Raw genomic sequence first — 22,894 nt, forward strand, 5'->3', positions numbered from 1 at the left:
GAGACCAGGGAGTGCCGAATCCTTCATTTCATAATACGCTCGTTGGTCGGTGTTACCTCAACTATTATTGGAGTCAGCTTATTGGACAGAGCTGCAGCAACACCTTGGGCATGGTAACCATTCAGGCGACCAGACCAATCGTCGGTGTCACCACCCGCCATGACCTCACCACTATCTGGTTTCCAAACCTCAGAGAGTGCTGCAATACCAATGGTCAAATGCTTGAGCTCAGATGAACATTCTCTCTTCGGGATAGGACATTCGAGGTCCCCACCCAAAGGGACCGCCTCAGGTTAACCCAAAGGAGACCGTCATCTGGTGGACATAGACTCCTATAGAGAAGGACTGGAACCTCACGATCTCGGGGTTTGTAACAAGTCTGAAGTATTAACTTGAGTCCGGGGCTAAAATGACTTCTAGAAGGGCTAGATACACGATCTCGGGATCCATATAGGGGTTTTTGAGGACGGCGAGTTCAATCGTGTCATTTTCAACACCACCTGAGGTCATCTTCAAGGTCAAAAGGTCATATTACTGAATTTTGGTATTTTTTGCCCGTTTTTGTGTCTAACTCATAGAGGAAAACTTTTGTAAAGTCTATGGCAAAACATGACATTGTGCACCTACTTGCTGATTTCTATCATCGTTAACTAATGTATGTTTTGTTTGTTTCTCTTTCAGAAACTGTCTAGCTGGTGATCTCACAGGATCTGTGTGTTGTTTCCTGCTTTGGTGACAATATGCCACGTTGTTGCAGCTGCTTTGGTTGTAGAGGAAACTATGATGGGACGCCTTATGTAAAGGTCATATCCTTCAAAAAAGATCCTGAGGAGAGGGAGAGATGGATATTGGCAATGCCAAATGAGAAAGAAAGCTTGAGGTGCTTAAAGGATATATATATATATATATATTTCTGAGACATTTCAATTGTGATTGGGTGTCAGTTAGGGGTGGCAAACGACCCAAAGAACCCCCATCAATATTTCCTGGAGTACCGAAATCAGCTTTGAAGCAGGTGACCTCAGCCCCACACCCAACGTCATCTTCTACGTCAGAATCAAGAGCTAAGAAGATGCAGGCAGCTGATGAGGCTGCAGACAATATCCAAGATTTCGACCACTTCTGTGCTAAAATCAGCTCCTATTTTCCTGGCTTTAACGTCATAAAAGACCAGGAAAACCTTTACCTATCGAGAACTGATACTACTGGACAAACTGTCAAGCAGTTCTTTCATTTCCAACAAGTTCACTCACCTTTTGGATTTCTATTCTTGAATAGTCTTGAGAAAGATGGCATTGAGGTGCCCAAACGACTTTTTTCTTTGCAGAAGAACAGCCTGCTCTCAAAATGGTCCCAGATTAGATCCATAACTGACCAGGTAAACATCTATGAATGCACAAGCAAGGAAATTCTTCAACTTGTAATAAGCCAGCTCTGTTGGATGACTGAGGCACACGAGCTTCCTCATTTCACCTTCCTTCTGTCGCAGCTGCATCGTATGTTCAAACCTCTCGATCGTTGCCGATTTGATACTGATACTATGATTTTCGCAATGCAGCTTCACAACATATCACCCAGTGCATACAAAATGATTCGTCGATCCGGCTTAATCATTCTACCATCAACAAAAAAGGTAAAACAGATGCTTGCTAGTAGTCAGCAGGACTCCAACCTCAAAACCTTGTTCGACCAGCTTAAACCACAGCAGCGTTTGGTCAATTTAATGTTTGATGAGGTAAAGCTGGTCGAGACATTGCGATTTTCTGGAGGGCATGTTGTAGGATATGCTCAAAATGCAGCAGCGGGTGGTGAACACGAAATGCTTGCTTCACATGCTATGGTTGTTGAAGTTGCCTGCCATTTCGGTGGTCCACGCTATATTCTACGCATTTTGCCCTGCAAAAAACTAACTGCCGATCAGCTGAAGGAACTCCTTATCAAAGCTGCATCAGCTGTAGTTGGTGCTGGCGGTACTGATTTATTTGATATGTGACAATTGCAATACCAACCGCAGTGTTTATTCAAAACGTGGAGGACCAGGAAGTTGCCAAGTGCTGTCAATTCAAGAGCAATCTATGTTCTTAGTGTACGACTACGTGCACATCTTCAAAAATGTTCGCAACAACTGGATTACTGTTGATGGCAAGACACTCTCATTTGTCGTAGATGGTAATGAGTACAAAGCTTACTGGAGTGATATTCAGAAGGTTTATCAGATCGACCGGGCTACTCCTATTCTCTTAACCAAGCTGACGCACTCCGCTGTTTTCCCCAAGCCCCTTCAACGCCAGAGTGTACCATTGGTATGCCAAGTGTTCAATGACAAGACTGTCGCTGCTTTAAAGACCTTCAAGGATTCACTGGGCATCAGCGAAGGCACAATCATCCTCACACAATCATCCCCAGATAATGAGTGAGTGGTTCAAGATGATGAACGTGAAAGACCGTTTCTCAGCTATCCATCTGCTCGACAAATCCAGACAGCCTTGGACAGCAGACTGTACAAGTTTCACTAGGCTGGAGCAGGCCTGCCAAATTATATCTACCTGCGCATGGCAAGGAGGTGGTGGTCGTAAGCTGAAGCTAACTCAGCAAACTGCTGAAGCCTTCACTGTGTCCACACGTAATAATGTGGATGCTGCCAAATTGCTTCTGGCAGAGAAAGACTTTGACTACGTTCTTCCTGCTATATTTGCAGATGAAGACTTGGAAAAGTTTTTCGGCCAAGCCAGGCAAAGAAGCGGTGGAAACTTCTACATTGACATAGTTGACATTATGGCTGCAGCTAAAATTGTAAATTTGCAAACACTCATTAAGCATGACATTATGCCCGAATCTAGTTCTCGTGTGATTGATTGCGACAAGAACTGTACAACTTCCTTAAATCCAGATGAGCGAAGTGAACTCATTGACGAGATTACTCCTCAAGACACTCAGGATCTCTTGGGGTCTGACGATGCCCTAAAGCATAAAGTAGTTTATTTGGCCGGACACCTTGTTCATAAATATGGCGATAGCACTAGTATGGAGGAGATCATTGATGATGAAGATGGTAACGAGGTGTCATCTGAGTTTCTGGATAATTTGAATAGAGGTGGATTGAGTGTGCCGACTCTGTCAACCGTCTTTTTTGTACATAATGCCTATAATTTCTATGACAAGACTAAAATGCGTTGCCGATTTCATTTTGCTGAGCTGTTATCCTCTGTAGATGGACCTTTAGCTAGTAGTAATGCTGCATGTACTACTTTAGCTAACATTCTATTGAAATCTCATGTCCTCAATGTAAGTGACAAAGAAAAAGCTTTGGGATGCCTCAGGAGGCAAGAAAAGCTCTCCAACTATTGATAGACATAGATAGTTGTAATAGGCATAGTGTTGTGACATGCATATAATGTTTATGTAATACGATATATGACAATAAATATCAAAGTTTGACAGCTCTACACACTTGCATCTTATTACAATCAGCCATCTCTCACCATTTATGAGTTAGACACAAAAACGGGCAAAAAATACCAAAATTCAGTCATTTAACCTTGAAATATGACCTTTTGACCTTGAAGATTACCTCAGGTGGTGTTGAAAATGACACTATTGAACTCACCATCCTCAAAACCCCCTATATGGATCCCGAGATCGTGTCTCTAGCCCTTCTAGAAGTCATTTTAGCCCCGGACTCAAGTTAATCCTTCAGACTCAAGTTACAAACCCCGAGCATGGGAGGTTCCAGTCCTTCTCTATCGGAGTCTATGCTGGTGGATGACACCTCAGCACACACTCACGCAATCTGACCTGGGAAGGTGACCCCGTGGTTTTCCTCCTGTCATCAAAGAGTGGGGGTCCCGAAGGCTTTGCCCCAATTCCGTCATCCGGTCAGCTGCCCTGCAGAGAGGAGCTGCAGAGGAGGTTCTTCCACGGAGTGGGTTTTCAATTTTCTTTGTGTTTTTCTTGTGGTTATTTTTTGCGTTTTTCAGTGAAGGGTTTTATGGAGGCTGGAGTGCAAATCCTGCCACCAATATCCGGAAAAAGTCACCCAATTGCAGGAGGATGGCCGTAGACACAGTTGGGCACTAGATGTGGATAGCTGTTGGCTCACAAGGAGCTACTCTGCCCTTTGACAGGTTTTGTTTTTAATCCTGCTGGGTGTCCATATCACACAGCCTCCTTACCAGGCAACCTGGTGGGGGAGAAGGTTTAGCCACCACCAACCTGACTATGAAACAGGTTAGTTCAGGTTTACATGGTACCTGTAGCAAGTCACAGATCTCGTCTGGCCTGACCTGACAATAACTCTTCGTATATCGGGACATAGGGACTCCACTGGTCCTGCCTACCCCCCTTCCCGGCAAACCTCAGTTCAAACTAACCTCTCCTGATTGCCAGCTTCTGTCAGTTTTCAACACCTGGCCATGTCGTTGGTTTGCATGACCACATGTGCTTCCTCCTGAAAACCACACCTGACCATACGCTCATTGTTTACCCTTGTTGGTACGATGACCAATGATTTTAAAGTGACTGATGCAGGGAGTAGCACACATGTCGAACATTTGACCACCAACAGCCAATGACATTTAAACTCGTCCTGGGCTCTGGCTGTTGGTCAATCAAGAGGGGGTAGAATGTCACACGGGAATTTGAATCCAACTGTATCTGGAGATTGGGAATTGACCTGGGCAGTTGACATGGAGCGGAGCCTCATGCTCTGATCTTGGCTGGGGGAACGTGGGGCCAAATACGTGTCTGTGTCTGTGCTGTGATGATATCTGGCTTTGAAGACCTGAGCAGCAGACATCTCTGTGCTGTCAGTCTGCATCCCCTTGCTGCAATGTGCAATAATCATGGAGGAGGATAGAGACAGAGAGACAGAGACAGACAGATGGTGCAGGTACAACAGCCATGGTGAGAAACGATTGTGTGAACATTGCCGTCATCACAACTGCATCAAAAAGCCTCAGGCCAGGGTGGGTCCATCGATGAACCGCACTTCTTTCCTTTCATCTTTCTCTTTTCCCATTATCAGGCCAGATGAGATCTGTAACTTGCTACTGGTACCATGCAAACCTGCACTAACCTGTTTCATGGTCGGGTTGTCAGCGACTAAACAGTTTCCCCCACTAGGTTTCCTGGTGAGTAGGGTGTACGGATATGGACACCTCGCAGGACTAAAAACAAAACCTGCCAAAGAGCGGAGGAGCTCCTTGTGAGTGAACGGCCATCCATATCTGGTGCCCAACTGTGTCTGCGGATGTCCTCCTGCAGTGGGTAACCTTTCTTAGGAAGTTGGTAGCAGGATTTGCACTCCGGCCACCGTAAAACAATTCACTCTGCAAAACACTAAAAACGCAAAGGAAACTGAAAACCCACTCAGAGGGAGTTCCTCCTATGTAGCTGCCCTTCGCAGAGCAGCTCACAGGATGACGGAATTGGGGCAAAGCCTTTGGGACTCCCACTCTTTGATGAAAGGAGGAAGAACATGGTGTAACCTTCCTGGGTTGGATTGAGGTCGTGTGTGTCGGGTTGGTGCTGAGGTGTCGTCCACCAGACAGCAGTCTCCTCAGGTGAACCTGAGGCAGTCCCTTCGAGTGGTTGCCTGGAATGTCCTATCCCTAAGAGAAGATGATTACTTGTCTCTGTATCATCTGAGCTCCAGTGCTTGAATATCGGAACTGCAGCACTGTCTGAGGTTCGGTGACCGGATAGTGGCGAGATCATGGCGAGTGGTTACGCCTACAACTGGTCTGGTTGCTCTGACGGGTACCATGCCCAAGGAGTTGCTGTATCTGTGTCCAATAAGTTGATTCCCATGATAATTGAGATAACACCGGTCAACGAGTGAATTCTGAGACTGGGGATTTGTCACTCTTTGGATATCACTTCCCTGGTCTATATATATATATATATATATATATATATATATATATATATATATATATATATATATATATATATATATATATATATATATATATATATATATATATATATACACACATACACTCCGGCTGAAAGAGTGATCTCACTGTGAAGGAGGAATTCTATGCTGCATTCGAGTCTGTGGTTGATCAGTGCCCCAGATGAGATACTCTTCCAGTCTTGGAGGATTTCAATGCATCAACTGGCACTGATATGGATGGTTATGAGACATGTGTTGGTCCCCATTGGTCTGGAACTATGAACCAGAATAGCACTAAGTTCCTTGACTTTGCAAGAAGTCACAGACTTAGGGTGGCTGGTTCATGGTTTCAGCACTCAAGCATTATCACTGGACTTGGTATTTCAATGCTGGTGGTGCAGCAAAGGAGATTGACCATGTGCTTATTGATGGTCAATGGAGGATGATACAAAACTGTAGGGTCTACCAGAGTGTTATAATTCCTCAATGGCGACCACAGGCTTGTTGTGGCATCTCTGAAGTTGCAGCTTAAATCCAGGAGAATGGCACTATTCCAGCCTTGGCTGGATGTTGACGAGCTCAGGGACAAGAGGACAGCTGAGGAGTTTGTGAACAGGCTGTGTGGTGATTTGGGGGGTCTGTGTGCTGTGGCGAATCCTGAAAAGTTATGGAGTGCCTTAAAGACTGCCATCCTTAATTTTGCTGGCGGATGTCTTGGAACCAATCGTCAGGCGAAGAGTAACTTTTTCTCCCAAAGGATACTGAATACCATTGACCAGAGTCGCAGGACCAGGCTTAAGGGCAGAGCTGAACTGTTCAGGGAGCTGAGGGATAAAACTGTACATGTGCTGAGGACGAACAAGGAGGCCTATTTATGAGGAATCTGTGATGGGGTAGAACATCACCTGTGGATGAGCGATTCTCATCCTGCTTGCAGAGGAATTCATGCATTGTGTTCCTTCATGCCTGCCCCAAATTGTGATGCTGTTAGAACAGATGGTGATGGACTTTTGACAGAGGAATCCGAAGTGAAGGCCCGTTGGACCAGTTACTTTGAGCAACTATACCAGGCTGACCCACCGGCTGTTGAGTTGAACGTCAGAGGTATAACTATCTCCATTGCAGACCCTCAAATCAACTGTGAACTGCCTTCATTTGTGGAAACACAGGCTGCGGTGAACTAGTTGAAAGAGGGTAAAGCTCCAGGGATCTGTAGCATCCATGCTGAACTTCTCATGGCTGTTGGAAATGCTGTAATGGTATCGTTGCCTGTATTTCTGTGCTCTATTTGGAGCACAGGCATCATCCCAAGTGATTTGAAAAGGGGCCTCATTGTCTCTCGCTGGAAAGGGAAGGGTGATCACCAGAACTGCAACAACTACTGTGGTGTGATATTACTCTCAGTGTCGGGCAAGGTCTATGCTAGGATAATTCATCATTGGGTTCAACACCATCTTCTTGAGCACCAGGGCTCGGAGCAGTTGGGTTTTACGCCAAAGAAGTCAATGTTTGAAAATATGCTTGCTCTCTGGGTCCTCACCAAATGCAGATGAGAGTTTCGGCAGGGGCTACTTTCAGCCTATGTTGATCTCCAGAAAGCATTCCATTTAGTGAATCGTGATGCACTGTTTTTTTTTGTGGAGGATTCTCTGTCTTCACGGAGTGCCACCAACGTTGATTGTTCCAATTTCTGAACTCTACTCTGGAACAGAGAGTGCTTTGAGGTGTGGTGGTTCCATTTCTGACTTATTTCCAGTTGTTACTGGAGTTCATCATGGGTGTGTATTGGCCCCCACACTCTTCAACACTTGCATGGACTGGATTTTGGAGATGTCAGAAAGATCAAGCTGAAGATCAAGATCTCTGCAGATCAAGATGATATGTAGATCAAGCAGAGAGATCAAGATCAAGTCAAGATCTCTGACCTTGATTTCACAGATGATGCAGTCATCCTTGCGGAAACACTGAATGAGGAATCAGAGCCAGTGAGACTATGGTTTTCCTGTGCCAAAACAAACATCCAGGCTTTCAATGACATATTGCGTGCTGCTACATTGTCTGTAACTGTTTGTGGTGAGGATGTTGAGTTCACAGAGGGATAGAGGGAGAGAGGGAGAGAGGGAGAGAGGGAGAGAGGGAGAGAGGGAGAGAGGGAGAGAGGGAGAGAGATTCACTTACCTTCACAGTGATTCATGTCTCCACAGTTTGTGAGATGGAGGTCAATAGACATCTTGGTCGGGTCTGGGAAGTCATGGACTCACTGGATCATTGGGTGTGGTGCTGTCGGTACTGATACAGGACGAAAATCTGAGTCATCAGGTCATTGGTGCTTCCAGTATTGCTCTACAGATGAGACTTGGACTCTGATAAAGGATCTGAGACGAAGACTTCACTCCTTCGGTACCAGGTGTCTTCAGAGAACCCTTGGCTATCACTGGTCAGACTTTGTGTCCAATGAGCGATTGCTGAGAGGCTCAATTGAGATTCGTTACCTGCATAGTCCGTGAGCGTCAGCTGCGACTGTATGGACATGTTGCTCGATTTCCTGATGCTGATCCTGCTCACCAGATTCTCTCAGCGAGAGAGCCTCGTGAATGGAGAAGGCCAACGGGACGACTGTGTGCCTCGTGGTTGCAGCAGGTTGATTGGCATCTGAAGGAGATCAGGATGGGCCAGACAATGTAATATCCCATTGTGTGGCAGAAAATCAGTCAAGAAAACAGAAAATAGATAATGCAGTTGCACCTCCTTGCAAGCTTGTGAGTTTCAGAGTTTGATTGAATATTAGATCAAAACATTTGCCAGAAGAAGGGACCACAGATTTACAGGGAGTTTAAGCAATGGAATAACTGTTGAGTTTTGATAAACAAAGCAAAAGGTGTCAAAACTCTGCATATCTACAAAAGTAAAAAGACAGTGTCTGCCTGTCTGCATCTTATTCCATTTACTGTTTACTCTATATGACCGCTTGCACATCGTCACCAAACTTTGAAGACATAATTAAGTCTTACAGCATCTGCATATACTTCCTCCTGCTCCATTTATTCTGTTCTGCCCAGTCAAAAGTATACTTTTTTTCAAATTGCTCACCATGCAGGATAACATCATGGCTTTCCAGTCGGTGGCACTTCAAGGCCAACTGTCATGGTATTGTTGTTGTTGTTCTGTGGCTCTATCATCCTATCAAATGACATATTATCTGATCAGCTGTCCTTCATGGTATTATCGTCTCGCTGAAATACTCGAAAAGTGTAAATAAAATAAATTAGATTATCATTCGTGATTAAAGAAGTGTGGTCCTCTCGTGAGACTAAAAGCAGTTCAGATATAATTTAAGATCTCATGAGATCCAATGTAATGTAGTAGAAAAACTAGAGGTGTTCAGTAATAGGATGGTGTGAGTGTGGCACATGGAAAATTAATTTAAAACAAGCAAACAATCATCCGCATTTCTTGCTTTCACTCGGCCAGAGCAAATGTTAAAGTTTTGATTTTAACAAACGGGCACAGTAGGACACAAGGTGGTAATTAAGAGTGTACAGTGCAAATTATAGGATTTCAGGGTGCTAATTTTAAAAGGAGGGGGAAGCACACAGCGATTGATGCTCTTTTGTGTGTCCAAAGGGGATGAGATGGAGGGGTGGAAAGAGGGAGAGAGACAGAGATAGAGACAGAGACAGACACACAGAGCTATACACAGACAGACAGAGACACTGACACAGACAGATATATATATATATATATATATATATATATATATATATATATATATATATATATATATATATATATATATATATATATATATATATATATATATATGGAGAGAGAAAATGACCCCTGGATTGTAATGGACTGTGACTTGAGGGTTGCTATCGGATGTTTAAATGACAGATGATAATATCAGACCATCTACATAAAAAAATGGTTAAAATTCCAATTGCCTTCTTCTTTATATTACACATTCTCTTCATCCTTCCCATAATCAGAAAAAAAACACTATATATTCTTCAACGACGACAGTTATTCCCACCTTATTTTGGGGTCAGCTGGGGAAACATTCTGGCTCAAGTATTTCACACTTGTCCAATTAAACGTTGCTCTAGCACAAACAAACTGGATGTTTTAAACGCATAGCATCAGACTGGCCAGGCCTGATATTTGACTAAAGTAAGCAGGAATGAGGAATTTAGCCAGGGTGCCAGGGGTAACTCACCTCCACTTTCTGAAGACTCATTATTCACTGTGTTTCGCAGCTCCTCACCTGACATTAACTGTCATGGCGTGAGCTTCTCCCACTTTGTGCTCCCCCCACCCCAGGAGTACCCCTCCCCTCTGAATCGGGAGAAGAGGGGCACGGAGACATTGTGTTGATACCCCAGGCCATGCTGAACAGGATGAAAAATAATCATGGGAAATAACATGGACCAAAATAAAAATGAAATGGACATTCAATTTGCCAGAATAAAGATAAAAATGAACCCAAAATTTGCAGATTTGGAAAGTAAAATGAAAAAATAATAATGAATAGTTTTTCTTCCAAAAATGAGAAGCTAAACTAAAAAAGGAAAATGGCCTGGATCATTGGTGATAGAGCATGGAGGTCACCTTAAACTGAGAATGGTTAGTCTCCGATATGGAGCAGGGCAAAGAGCAGCAGCTGAGACGATTAGATGGGGTGAGAAGCAGGCAGCCTCTGCGAAGTGCAACTTAACCAATGCGGTGCGCGAGATGGTACCCGTGCAATGAGGCTAGCTCCCACAGTGGTCGAGGTCACGGGGTGCGACCTGGTGATCATTGTGTGCGCAATGGCCCCCGTGGCGGATGGGAAGCGTACATCGGTGCCTGGAGTATGCATGCCAGTACCTGTGGGGTGCATGTCTATGGGTGCGGCAAGTGAACCTGAACCGTCTGTGTGAGTGAGGTCATTACTGCGGGGCGTGAGGCTGCACTGGCTGCAGGGTACAAAGTTGCGTTGGATGGGGTCGTCAAGTTGGCCTTAACTTGATGCTCGCCAGCTCAGCACTAGCAGGGATCGAGTTAATGCCCACATGGCAGGGGTTAAAAGAGGATTGCGTAGCCCCAGTAGAGGAAAGCCAGCTGGTAGAAAGGGGACAGCTAGAGCCCCAATTGCCTGTTTGTTTTAATGTTGATGCTTGTTTCCATATAGGTATGGATAGCCATGAGCAGCTGGCTTCAAATGGCAATGGAAGAAGGCATAATGCTGAGGAACAGCAAGAGGTCAAAGAGCCATGAGGCCATTGCCCGCAACTGCAATATGGCACCCGAGGCTGTGAAAATGGTGTTGGCACAGCTTTTGGAGGACTTGGTCCCCAGGCTATGGTTCAATCCCACCCTTCCTTCCAAAGTTAAATTGGTACACTACCATCTCACATCATCCCAATCCCTACATGTGATCTCTTCTACCCTTAATGAGGCGTTAACCCAATCCAACTTGACCTTTTTTCCTGTTTATGACTGTTTTCTCACCACCTTCCAAGTTCATTCATTTCCTTGCTTGTGTCAAGCTGTAGCCCCACTGCCCTACTGTCATTTCCTTGCCTTCATACCCTATGCTATCTCACTCATCTTGTATACAAACATGATACACAGAAAAACAAAATAGTGCAGAAATATCAGTCAGACAGAAAGAGTAACAGAAGGAAAGAAAAGCATTCAGAACTAGAAGGGCACTCAGTAGAGCACATACCCCCGCCATGCAATGCCTGATCCACAAGTACATATCGGGCCCAATACAATTTTGAACAAGAAAAAGAGCAATTAGAGATTGCAGACCCTCGCCAGGACTTGTTTTGTGTGGTGTTTGTGTAGTTCTGTGCAGTGTATTTTGTGTGGTGTTTGTGTTCTGGTGTGTTACGTAATGAATAAAAGACATAACTACAACTGCCACTTTATAACTGCTGGCAGTGATGATCAGGTACCAAGATGTCCCGCTTTGATGGAGGCCCACTTTGATCGGACACTTGGCCATGACCCATTATTATTCAAATGAATTTTTTTTTTGTGTACACCGCCGAGGATCGTATGAGAGCCAACATACAGAACATACAACAAAGGGAGCAGGAGACAAGAGGGGTGGGAGAGGGAAGGAAAAAACATTGGGGAACAGAGACATGAGGAGATCTGTGGAAGGGAGAGGGATAGGGTGGAAAACAGGGTAAACAAGGTGGACACTATTGTGACGTTCAGGTCCTTACATGACAGGGAATTTCAGGAAGGAAAGCAGGGAATTTGAAGGAGGTGGGCTTGAGGCGGATTCGTTTTGGTAGAAAAGATTGTGGTATTGGATTGGGGAAGATAAGAGATGGTGGTGGAGAGATGTTTTGAAGACCTGGAAGGAAGAGTGGGATTGAAGAGAGTGTGGGAGTTTGTTTGAAAGGCAGAAAAAAGGAGGAATGAAAGAGTGAAGGTGAGCAGTGATTCTTGATTTTGGTAGTTTTACCAGAAGGTGGTTGCTGGTGGACCTTGAGCGCCATGCAGAAATATGTGGGGGACATATCTTAGTCAAATTAGGGGGGGAGGGCGGAGAGGAGACAGGAGAAGACAAAAAGACCACCGACCTGCCAGCGGTAAGAGAGAGAGACCCAAAGAATCAGCCTCATCGCAGGAGATACCAATGATCCTAAATGCCTTGGTTTCCACAGCGTGATGCTGAGAAAGGTGAGAGGCGGGAGCATAAGCCAAGAGGGGAGAGCAGTACTCCATCAGACTGCAGATGAAAGCTTTGCATGTGGTCAGGAGCTCAGGTGTGCCGAGGAAGGACTTTGCACAATGGAGGATGCCCAGTCGGTGACTGGCTCTGGAGGCCAGCTTGGAAATGTGGCTTTCCCAGGAAAGATCATGGCAGATAGTGACACCCAGAAGCTTTAATGAAAGGACTTCAAGAGGATTCTTGAAAAAGTCGATGGGTGGGGGGGGGGTCCAGACGGTCCTTTTGGAGAGACATAGTGAGAGGTCAAATCCAATTTGGTTGACAAACCATGCAACATTATAGGTGTGAACGTTTTGTTCCTCATGGATAGGCAGTCATACATATTAAGCATTTCCTCAATCTGTTCAGCCATTTCAGAGAACATTTTTGAAGGTTAAAAAATGGTCTCGGTGGGAGGAGCCTGTTCAGTGTTCAGCTCTCCAATTGGAGGTTGTGGAGTCTGAGGCAGAGCTGCTAAGGCTGTTGTAGAAAGGCTATCCAGATCTGGATCGAAATATTGTTTCTGGCCCTATCTCTCTCTCGTAATGAAGAATCATTTCAAAAATTCACGAATCTGGATTTGGATCTTCACAAAATTTGAATCAATTAGTCCTTGTCACACACTCAACATGCCCACCAATGTTCATCCGAATCCGTCAACAACTTTTCGAGATATCATGTAATATCGTTTTTAGCCCCGCCTCTCATTGGTTAAGAATCAATTGAAAATTAAATAACTCTCGTATCCATATCCAGATCTGGATCTTCACCAAAATCGAATCCGTCCTTGTCACAGACCCAACCTGCCCACCAGATTTCATCAATATTCATCAACTTTTCGATATATCCTGCACACAATCAGACAAACACACAAATTAAATATCACTCAGAGTGACACTTGGTGAAACGGAACGGCACTCGGTAGAGCGCATATCTCCGCCATGCTGAACAGTTTAAATTTTGTATCCCACTGATCGGTCAGATCTGAATCCTGCTCTTAACCAAAATCGAATCGGCTTGTTCTTGTCACCAAACCAACTCTTCCACCTCGTTTTGTCACAAGTCATCCACAACTGTTCAAGATATCATGCTATACATCGTTTTTGTCCCCATCTCATCGGCGTGAAGAATCACATAAAAAAAAAAAATTCTCGTATCCGGATTCGAATCTTCACCTAAATTAAATCAATTAGTCCTTTTCACACACCCAACCAGTCCACAAAGTTTCTGCGGAATCCATCCATAACCTTTTGAGATATTGTGCTATATATCGTCTTTGGCCTCATCTCTCAATCGTGAAGAATGACTTGAAAAATTCTCAGATCCGAATTAGAATCTTCAAGAAAATCGATTTTTTTTTTGTAGTCCTTGTCACACACTCAACATGCCAACCAATATTCATCCGAATCCGTCAACAACTTTTCGAGATATCATGTAATATCGTTTTTAGCCCCGCCTCTCATTGGTTAAGAATCAGTTAAAAATTAAATAACGCTCGTATCCAGATCTGGATTCGGATCTTCACCAAAATTGAATCGATTTGTCCTTGTCACACACATAATCTGTCCACCAAGTTTTGTCAGAATCCATCCGTAATATTTTGAGATATAGTGCTCCATATTATTTCTGGCCATATTTCTCAATGGTGAAGAATCACTTTTAAAATTCTCAAATCTGAATTCGGATCTTCACCAAAATTTAGTTGATTCGTCCTTGTCATACACCCAACCTGTCCACCTAGTTTCGTCCAAATCCATCCATAACCTTTTGAGATATCGTGCTATATATCATTGTTGGCCCGATCTTTCAATGGTGAAGAATCACTTTAAAAATCTGCTCAGATCCGGATCCAGATTCGGATCTTCACAAAAAGTAAGCGTTGCCGTTCTTAGCCAGTCAACTACACAGATGAAAAATTTTGAAAGATTGCTTGAAAACTGTGGCCAAAAATCGTGTGACAGACAAATGTGACAGACCAACATACTTGGCAAAAACATTTTTTCACCAAGTACCAAACAAACAGACAGACAGACAGACAGACAGACAGGGGTGAAAACAATATCCATCCACGTTCAGTGGCGGAATTAACTAGAAGGGCACTCATTAGAGCACATATCTCCGCCAGGCTGATTACTTTTCATTTTGTATCTTACCGATAGGCCGGATCTCGATTCGGACCTCCACTAAAATCTAATTCGCTTGTTATTGTCATCTAACCAACCAATCCACCAAGTTTCGTCTGAATCTGTCCATAACTGTTTGAGATATCCTGTTATTATGGTATCTGTTTTATCTCCATCACTCAATGGTGAAGAATCACTTAAAAATTCTTGGATTCAGATCTGGATTTGGATCTTCACCAAAATCAAATAATTTCTTCCTTATTACAAACGCAACCTGATAACCAAGTTTCGTCCAAGTCTGTCCACAACTTTTTAAGATATCGTGTTATGTTACATTTGTCCCTCTCTCTCAATGGGAAGAATCACAATATAAAATTATAGTGTCCCGATCTTCACCAAATTCTAATCATTTCATCCGCGTCACACACCCAACCTGCCTACCACATTCCATCCAAATCCAACCACAACTTTTTGAGATATCCTGCACACAAACAGACAAACAAACAGACAAACAAACAGACAGACAGACAGACAGAGACAGGGGTGAAAACATAACCTCTGTCCACCTTCGGTGGGTGGAGGTAATAAATTAGTTACATTAAGACCAATGCAGTTTTGCAGGTAATGAAAGTAGCAATAACATAATACATGCAGAGTAATTGCTCCTCTTACAGTGATGTGTGAGCCCAACAAATAATATTATTGCATTAAATGGTATGTTCATCAAAGTCACTCGTGCTACAGAATCTCAGCACCTATATATGCATGAAAGAGTGAGTTCTCTATTGGTGCATTCAAAACAATATCCAAAAGAGTGATCTATGCACTGATACTGCAACATCCTTGAGGAGCAATGCGAGACAGAATTTAAGCGAGTTGGCCCCAGAGTGTATGTTCACAAGCCACGATTTATTCTTTTTTGACCTCAGACAAGTGGGAAAGTGGAAAAGAGCAACTCCATGCTATCAACATCATGATTGTCAGGAATGTCCATTGGAGTCACTTTTGATTGATATTAGGTACAAGGACAAGAATGTCAAAAGGATTGTAGTGGAGGCATGGCGATACAAGATTGATTGTGCTCAAGATGAAGGAGGAACTTGAATTTAAAAATGAAAATTCTTACCAGAAAGATTGTCCAGAATGAGAAACGAATCATTTAGTTGAATTAAATTGTGCTATATATCGAATTCATGCATTAGCAAATTAACTCAAGACCTCGCCTCAAATAAATCCACAGAATCGGGAAAAGGCCAAAATAGTTCAGGTGAAGTTGGGATTCTGATCATAATTCAAAAGGAAAATCAAATTGAAATTGTCAGATGGATAAAAGCCGTGAATGGATGTTTGAGTAACAAAGTTGCCTTTATCAAGGGACTACGCAAGCAATACAGGCACACCGGCAATGATGGTAAGGATATGGGTCTCATTACTCAAAGAAATGTGCCACCCACATCCACCCTTGGGAGATATGTTGAGTAACTTTCCACACTATTTATGAAGTGGCCCTCATGAGGGCTAATCTGTTGCCAAGAAATTGGGCCTGAGCATTTTGTTGAACCTTAGCATTAAATTACGATGGCAACATGGTCACATGGTGTGAGCATTGTGAGGAAGCGATTTACTGATATGGTGACGACCATATTTTCAAGAAAGTGATGCACAGGTGATACTAACCCATGGGCTATACATTAAATTCATTCCAAAAATTCCAACTGCAGGGTATACGGTATTTCACTGGACATCACGTGACATAACCGCATGGGGACAATGAAAATTATCAAGGAGAAACAAAAACAGGCAGTTATTTTATTTTTTGCAAGTTTAATTATAATATCTTTAATTACAGTTCTTTCACATATTTTATCAACACATAATCACATATATATATATATATATATATATATATATATATATATATATATATATATATACACACACACACACACACACACACACACACACACACACACACACACACACACACACACACACACACACACACACACACACACACACACACACACACACACTGTATATCCAATTCCAAGGTTATTTAAGGAACTGGTAAATAGTCTTCCGCATTCCGTAAATCAAATATGGCAACCTCTTTATTTACACCAAAGTTGCCTTCTTGAAAAGTCGTGCAAATGAAAAACGTGTAAATTGAAACTAATTTCCCCATAAGAAATAATGTAATAGGTGGAGGTTTGGGGGAAGTGCTGCCTCAAGAACCCTAATCTTTATTGTCCAATTTTTACTATTACGAAAATGTATTTAAATTATAATGTGCTTAAAATTCAATTATAATATGCTTCATGATTAAATTATAATGTGCGTTTATTTGTACTTTATTATTTGAATTATACTGTTGATAATTTAAATAATAAAGTAATGATGGTTTTGAGATTTTTTTTTTGCTTTGTATCCTGATTAAGACATTAACAACCAAGAAAAATTGTGAAAAACAAATACAGCCTACTGTTGCATTTAATCAATTGTAACAACTAAAAATAGAAAAATTAAAGGGAAAGGGGATGTTATCACTTACTTTGGCTGCTGCTGCTGCTGCTGATGTCTTGTTGCTGGAAGTGGTGAAGGGATAGGGAGTGGGGGAAATATGGAGCAGTGGCATCATCTGGGTCAGATGACCTGGGCGAAGATGGTGGTGTTGATGATGTTGACGGACGTTGAATTGGAGAGGGTACGAGATGCGGTTTAGCTCTGACTGCAATATGGTGAGGGATCACTGGCATCATCCTTTGGATGTACTTTCCCTTCCTTCAGCATTACCTCTCAAAAGCAGCATGGAACGATGTTTTTCTGCTTTAAACCCAGGTGCGGTCTTCTCCTCACGAGAAATGTATGTCCTCCATGGCATCCTGATCCAAAATAGGCCCGTCTCATCAACATAGAAGATTTGTTTTGGAGAATATCCACCTTTTTCGATAATGGCATTAAGAAATGCTGGAAACATCTCGGCGGCAGCGGTGTCGGTAGCTGGAGCCTTTCGGGTCATTTTTATGTTGTGATCGTTGTAACGCTTCCAAAAGTTCGAAAACACCAATAATTAGTGTTAAATGGTTGCACATCATCACTTATTATAAGTCTTCATATATGCTTCTTGCCTTTGCTTGTATCCCACGCATGATGACAGGCACGTTTTCCTAGTTTTGGTGTTCAATCCATGTGCTGAGCATGCGTTGCATTTTTTCTATAATGCAACTTATAGCATAGGACGTGGTTGGCGCACTCACTGAGGTTCCACATTTAGCACTTTCTTTTATCTTTACTGGACGACCTATTTCGTATTGTTCGTAATGTGGACTCACCACAGCCGAGCATACGCTTCATATCATCAGCTCTTTCATACCATCCTAAAACATCCATTTTTACTTCAGTAGTGATGGCTTTCCTCTGTCTTTTTCTCACACTACAAACCTTGTTACTCTACGGATGCTTTCCGGTCATGATTGCAAAGGTTCTGCTTATTGCAGCAGCACAATTCACATGCAAAATGGGAAACACCTCACTACACACATGATGCGAAGATGGAGGGCTTTTGGAAACTGAGTAGAGGGAGGGGGAAAGCGAGTGCGAGGGAAGGCAATCTAGCTAGCATCTGCGTGTTATCGCTCTCGAGTCTCGTAATTCCAATCGTAAAAAATGGTGTAAACGTAAATAAATAAATAAAATTGTATAAATGACACGTGTGCACCATTCCAAAAACGTGAAAACAGAACACGCGTAAAACACGAGCTTATGGTACATGACAAGTCTGTTTGTTGAGGCGTTCTGCAAGCTGACAAACTTTCAGCTTGGAGTCGGCCGTTTCATGTCGTGAAACTTTTACGTTTCTTCTTACTTGTACTGACAGCAGACATTGTATGGCAGGAACTTGTAGTGGTATGGACGATTTTATGGAATGAAATAAAATTCAACAGCCTGCAGGGTATTTCTACATTACTAAAGGGGCTGTCACACCTTGACGTTTTAGTCAGCGTATGGCAACGTATCAAAATGTATGAAAAACGCTGGAGTACGCTGGACTATTAATGGTTTTTTTTTTAAGTTTTTGGCGTATTCATAACGAGTTGGACGTATGCATAACATATTAGTAACGTACACAGAACGTTTCGATAACGTAAAGATAACTTATACCAGCGAATGCTTAGCGTGTTATCGGCGTTCACAACGTATGCCCAACGATAGTCTAATGTATGCATAGCGCGGCAGCCTATCGCCGACGATCACGTGGCGTAGCCTATTAAAAGGATGCCACTCGATGATTCAAATCATAACCGCACTAGACATCGAAGTGTCAACATCACAGTCATGCCCTGTAACACCTTGACATTTTAGCCAGTGTATGCGGACGTATGAAAATTTGCCCAATACGCTGGCACACGTCGAATACGTTATGGGTAAGTTTTGTATACGTTAAGAGCACGCTGAAGCACGCTGGCATACGTCGTAGTACGCCGAGCACGTCGAGAAATTTTAAGCATGCTCAAAATTATTCAAAGTATGCCAGCGTATGACTAACACTTCCGCATACGCTGGCCATAAGTTGTAGGCACGTTATGCGATCGTTGACACACGTCGACACACGTTACTTGTAAGTTACTCATAAGTCGAAACACGTCGAGGTAATGTTTAGCGTACCTGAAACTTATTTCTAACCTATGAGTAACGTGCTTTGAACCTATGTGAAACGTATCTCCAACGCACATTGACGTATGTAGACGTATTTGATTGACGTCTTCCGGACGACCACAAAACTTACTGAACATGTTTATAACTTACAGCGACCGTATAATGGCGTATTGGCAGCGTTTAGGGGAATTGTTATATAAAATGGGCTTCACAGGAGGAACCCATCAATGTTTCAGACTCCATGGTGAGTACATGTCCATGCCAGTAGTATCAGTATTCGTAGTAGGTGAGCGTGTCATTCGTAGTAGTAGTAGTAGTAGTAGGTCCATGTCAGTAGTAGTAGGTGAGTGTGATGGGGAGGGTGTGTGTGATGATGGATCCTCCTTGCGTCCGTGTCCACGGCCACGCCAGGAGACTTCTTTGCAGCATTCTTCGAAGTTTTCTTCTGGTTTTTATCTTGCCAAAACGAAGTTTTTGCAAGATATGTTAGTCAGCTTGTATGTTTTTTTAATTTTTTAAATTTTTTTTTGTCTGTAATCACGTATAAAAAATTCTGCAGAGCACAGTTATCATTGGAAATTTTTGTAACTTCGCATATCAGAGGCCTATAGAGGTCCCTATCAGTGCACACAATTTTGAAGGTCAAGGTCAAAGGTCAAGGTCAATTTGTCACAAATCAGGGGAGTCGACGAAACCCTTATTTTTTGAGTAATTTTAATGTAATCGTCTCCAAACTTTATGGGAATGTAGTATATGGTCTGCCGCTCAGCTGATTAGTTTTTGGTGGCGATTGGCCTTGACCTTCATGGTTAGCGCCTGAGGTCAAACATATTTGACCCCAAGGTCAATTTTTCAAGTTTTAGGAACCATATCGTGTAGTACCTCAAATTGAACACCTCGTTGAGTGCTTTCTGGATATGTCAAGCTTGAGACATTATGATGTCATTTGGTGAAGTTATGAGGCAAACATATTTTTCATGGTTACTCTGTAGAACGATTCTCATCGGAATCTGTAGTAGGCAAATATTCCTCAAGGAGTTGCTCCTGGTGGATAGCAGCTCTGTTCACCTCAGTGTGACCTTAAAGAAGTCACACGTGGTCACCTTTTGGCAAGATATGGGTCACCCTGCGGGTGACATTGGTTTATTTTTTTTGAATGTTTTTCTACGCTAAACTATTGATGTTTTTTTTTAAAGTTTTTGGCATATTCATAACGAGTTGGACAAATGCATAAAATATTAGTAACGTACACAGAACGTTTCGATAACTTATAGATAACTTATACCAACGAATGCTTTGCGTGTTGTCGGTGTTCATAACGTATGCCCAACGATAGTCTAACGTATGGATAGCGTGTGGCAGCGTATCGTCGACGATCACGTGGCATAGGCTATTCATAGGCTGCCGCTCAACAATTTAAATCATAACCGCACTAGAAATCGAAATGTCAACATCACCGTCATGCCGAAGAAAAAACAAAAAAAACAAAAAACATGGAGTCTGGAACACTGATGGGTTCCTCCTGTGAACCCCATTTTTATATACCAATTCCCCTAAATGCTGCCAATACGCCATTATAGGGTAGCTGTAAGTTAGAAACACGTTCAGTAAGTTCTGTGGTCATCCAGAAGACATCAAATACGTCTACATACATCAATGTGCGTTGGAGATACGTTACACATAGGTTCAAAGCACGTTACTCATAGGTTAGAAATAAGTTTCGGGTACGCTAAACATTACCTCGACGTGTTTCGACTTATGAGTAACTTACAAGTAACGTGTGTCGACGTGTGTCAACAATCGCGTGACGTGCCTACAACTTATGGCCAGCATACGTGGAACGTGTGAGTCATACGCTGGCATACATCGAAAATTTTTGAACATGTTAAAATTTGTTGACAAGCTCGGCGTACTACGACATATGCCAGGGTGCTCTTAACGTATACAAAACTTACCCATACGTATTCGACGTGTGCCAGCGTTTTAGACAAATTTTTCATACGTCGGCAAACGCTGGCGAAATCGTCAAGGTGTGACAGCCCCTTAATGGAGGAGCAGTGTGGTTTCCATTTGCATTGTTACAGGAAACCACGATGTTTCGACATCGGTACAGGACATCGACATCAGTACAGGTTTTTTTTCGACATCGGTACAGGAAACTGTAATTCACGAAAACAACCCTTTCTCAATATATTGTTGTGGCCACGGGTACCGAGACACCAGCTTGTCACTCAGGGGGATTAATCCCCGGTTGTCCTCGGTAGAGCCGGACCTGGGGCCACCGCTCACAATTAACATTATGGTAGGTGGGTTGATTTAGAACCACGAACGCCACCCAGTTAAACACAAGTTCCAGTGTCTGCCGTCTAATTATTCCGTTTAACTAGAGGTCACATGGTTACCTGAGCGGGGGAGCGCGCCCTCGGCAAAGCACCAATGTTATCTGAATAGATTTTAATTAGGGCGGCCGAGCGTTTTAACCGCTCGTGCGTGCCGACAATTTTTTGGTCAAATCTGTGGTAATTACCTCCCAGTCTATCTCGGTTCGAACAATGCTAGACCAATAGAAGGAAAGGACAAACACGAACAGGTTGGAAATCGACAAATAATTTATTAATAATAAAATAAATAAATAAAAATAACTTTTTATTTGCTGAGGTAAATAAAGAATTTCAAAGCAAAATCAATCAAAATGCCAGGAAAGAGACAAAGAGCAGATGCTTATCAGAGGTTGACTTACAGCAAAACGCAGACAAGGGTACCAGCAGATCATTCAGGGGGAGGGGTGGGGGAGGGGAGGGGGAAAATCATCTCGCTCACCAGAAAGTCGTTCGTGAAGCGAAGACATCCTGAAAATGTGTGCGTGCGTGTCACGTCCATCGCCAGCACCCAGCTTTGCCGTGCACCCTCTCGCGGGGCAGCCTTGATCGCCAGTCGACGTCTGGAGGGCACCGAGATCGTCCGTCATGGCTTTGGACCCTGGTGTTGTTGGTGATCGACTCATGCCTGACTTGTTGGCGGCACTGCTCACACCCACACGCGCACCACACGCTCGCTTGCCGAAGCACTGGGAGGGCGAATTGTCTTTTCAGCGCTGTTTAGACTCCCACTTCTTGATCGCTTCTCTCGCCCTTTGCTTTTTCCTCTCTGGACTTTTTCTCCTCAGAACGTATCTCTGTCTCTTCAGAACGTCTCTCTCCTCTCAAAATGTCCCTCTTTCGCTTTTTTATATCTCAGAAAGTCTCTCCTCACAGAACGTCCCTCTTTCGCTTTTTCCCCCTTTTTTAATATCTCAGAACGTCCCTCTTTCGCTCGTTTTTATATCCCCAGGCCGTCTCCACGGGGTGCCGTCCGCCCCAAGCTCACCCCGCCCCACTGGGGCACAGTTACCATGACGACCCGTGCGCTCTCAAAAAAGGCGGGTGTTGGAGCTCGCGAAAGAATGTTGCTGAGGAAAAATGAGGGTGGGCTTCAGAGCTCGCGAAAGAATGTGTGTGAACGTGTTTG

At 43.3% G+C, this 22,894-nt stretch overlaps 1 protein-coding gene across 5 annotated transcripts in view; it reads right to left on the bottom strand.

Annotated features, from left to right (window-relative positions):
- Positions 1–22,894, bottom strand: part of LOC147032559 (adiponectin receptor protein 1-like) — a 59,453-nt gene that overhangs the window by 26,464 nt on the left and 10,095 nt on the right. For 3 of the 5 annotated variants that reach the window (XM_085870298.1, XM_085870302.1, XM_085870297.1), the window contains exon 3: positions 22,208–22,328. The exons of 1 other annotated variant lie outside the window; for it this stretch is intronic. In XM_085870298.1, coding sequence (XP_085726424.1) covers positions 22,208–22,328 — 121 coding nt within the window. Of the gene's footprint in view, positions 1–22,207; positions 22,411–22,894 lie in introns of all 5 variants that reach the window. One more of the 5 variants, XM_085870301.1, reaches the window with a different exon arrangement.

The sequence above is a fragment of the Eptatretus burgeri genome, chromosome 2, assembly GCF_056783735.1.
Source record: "Eptatretus burgeri isolate ZD-2024b chromosome 2, Ebu_testis_v1, whole genome shotgun sequence".
Classification (NCBI taxonomy): Eukaryota; Metazoa; Chordata; class Myxini; order Myxiniformes; family Myxinidae; genus Eptatretus; species Eptatretus burgeri.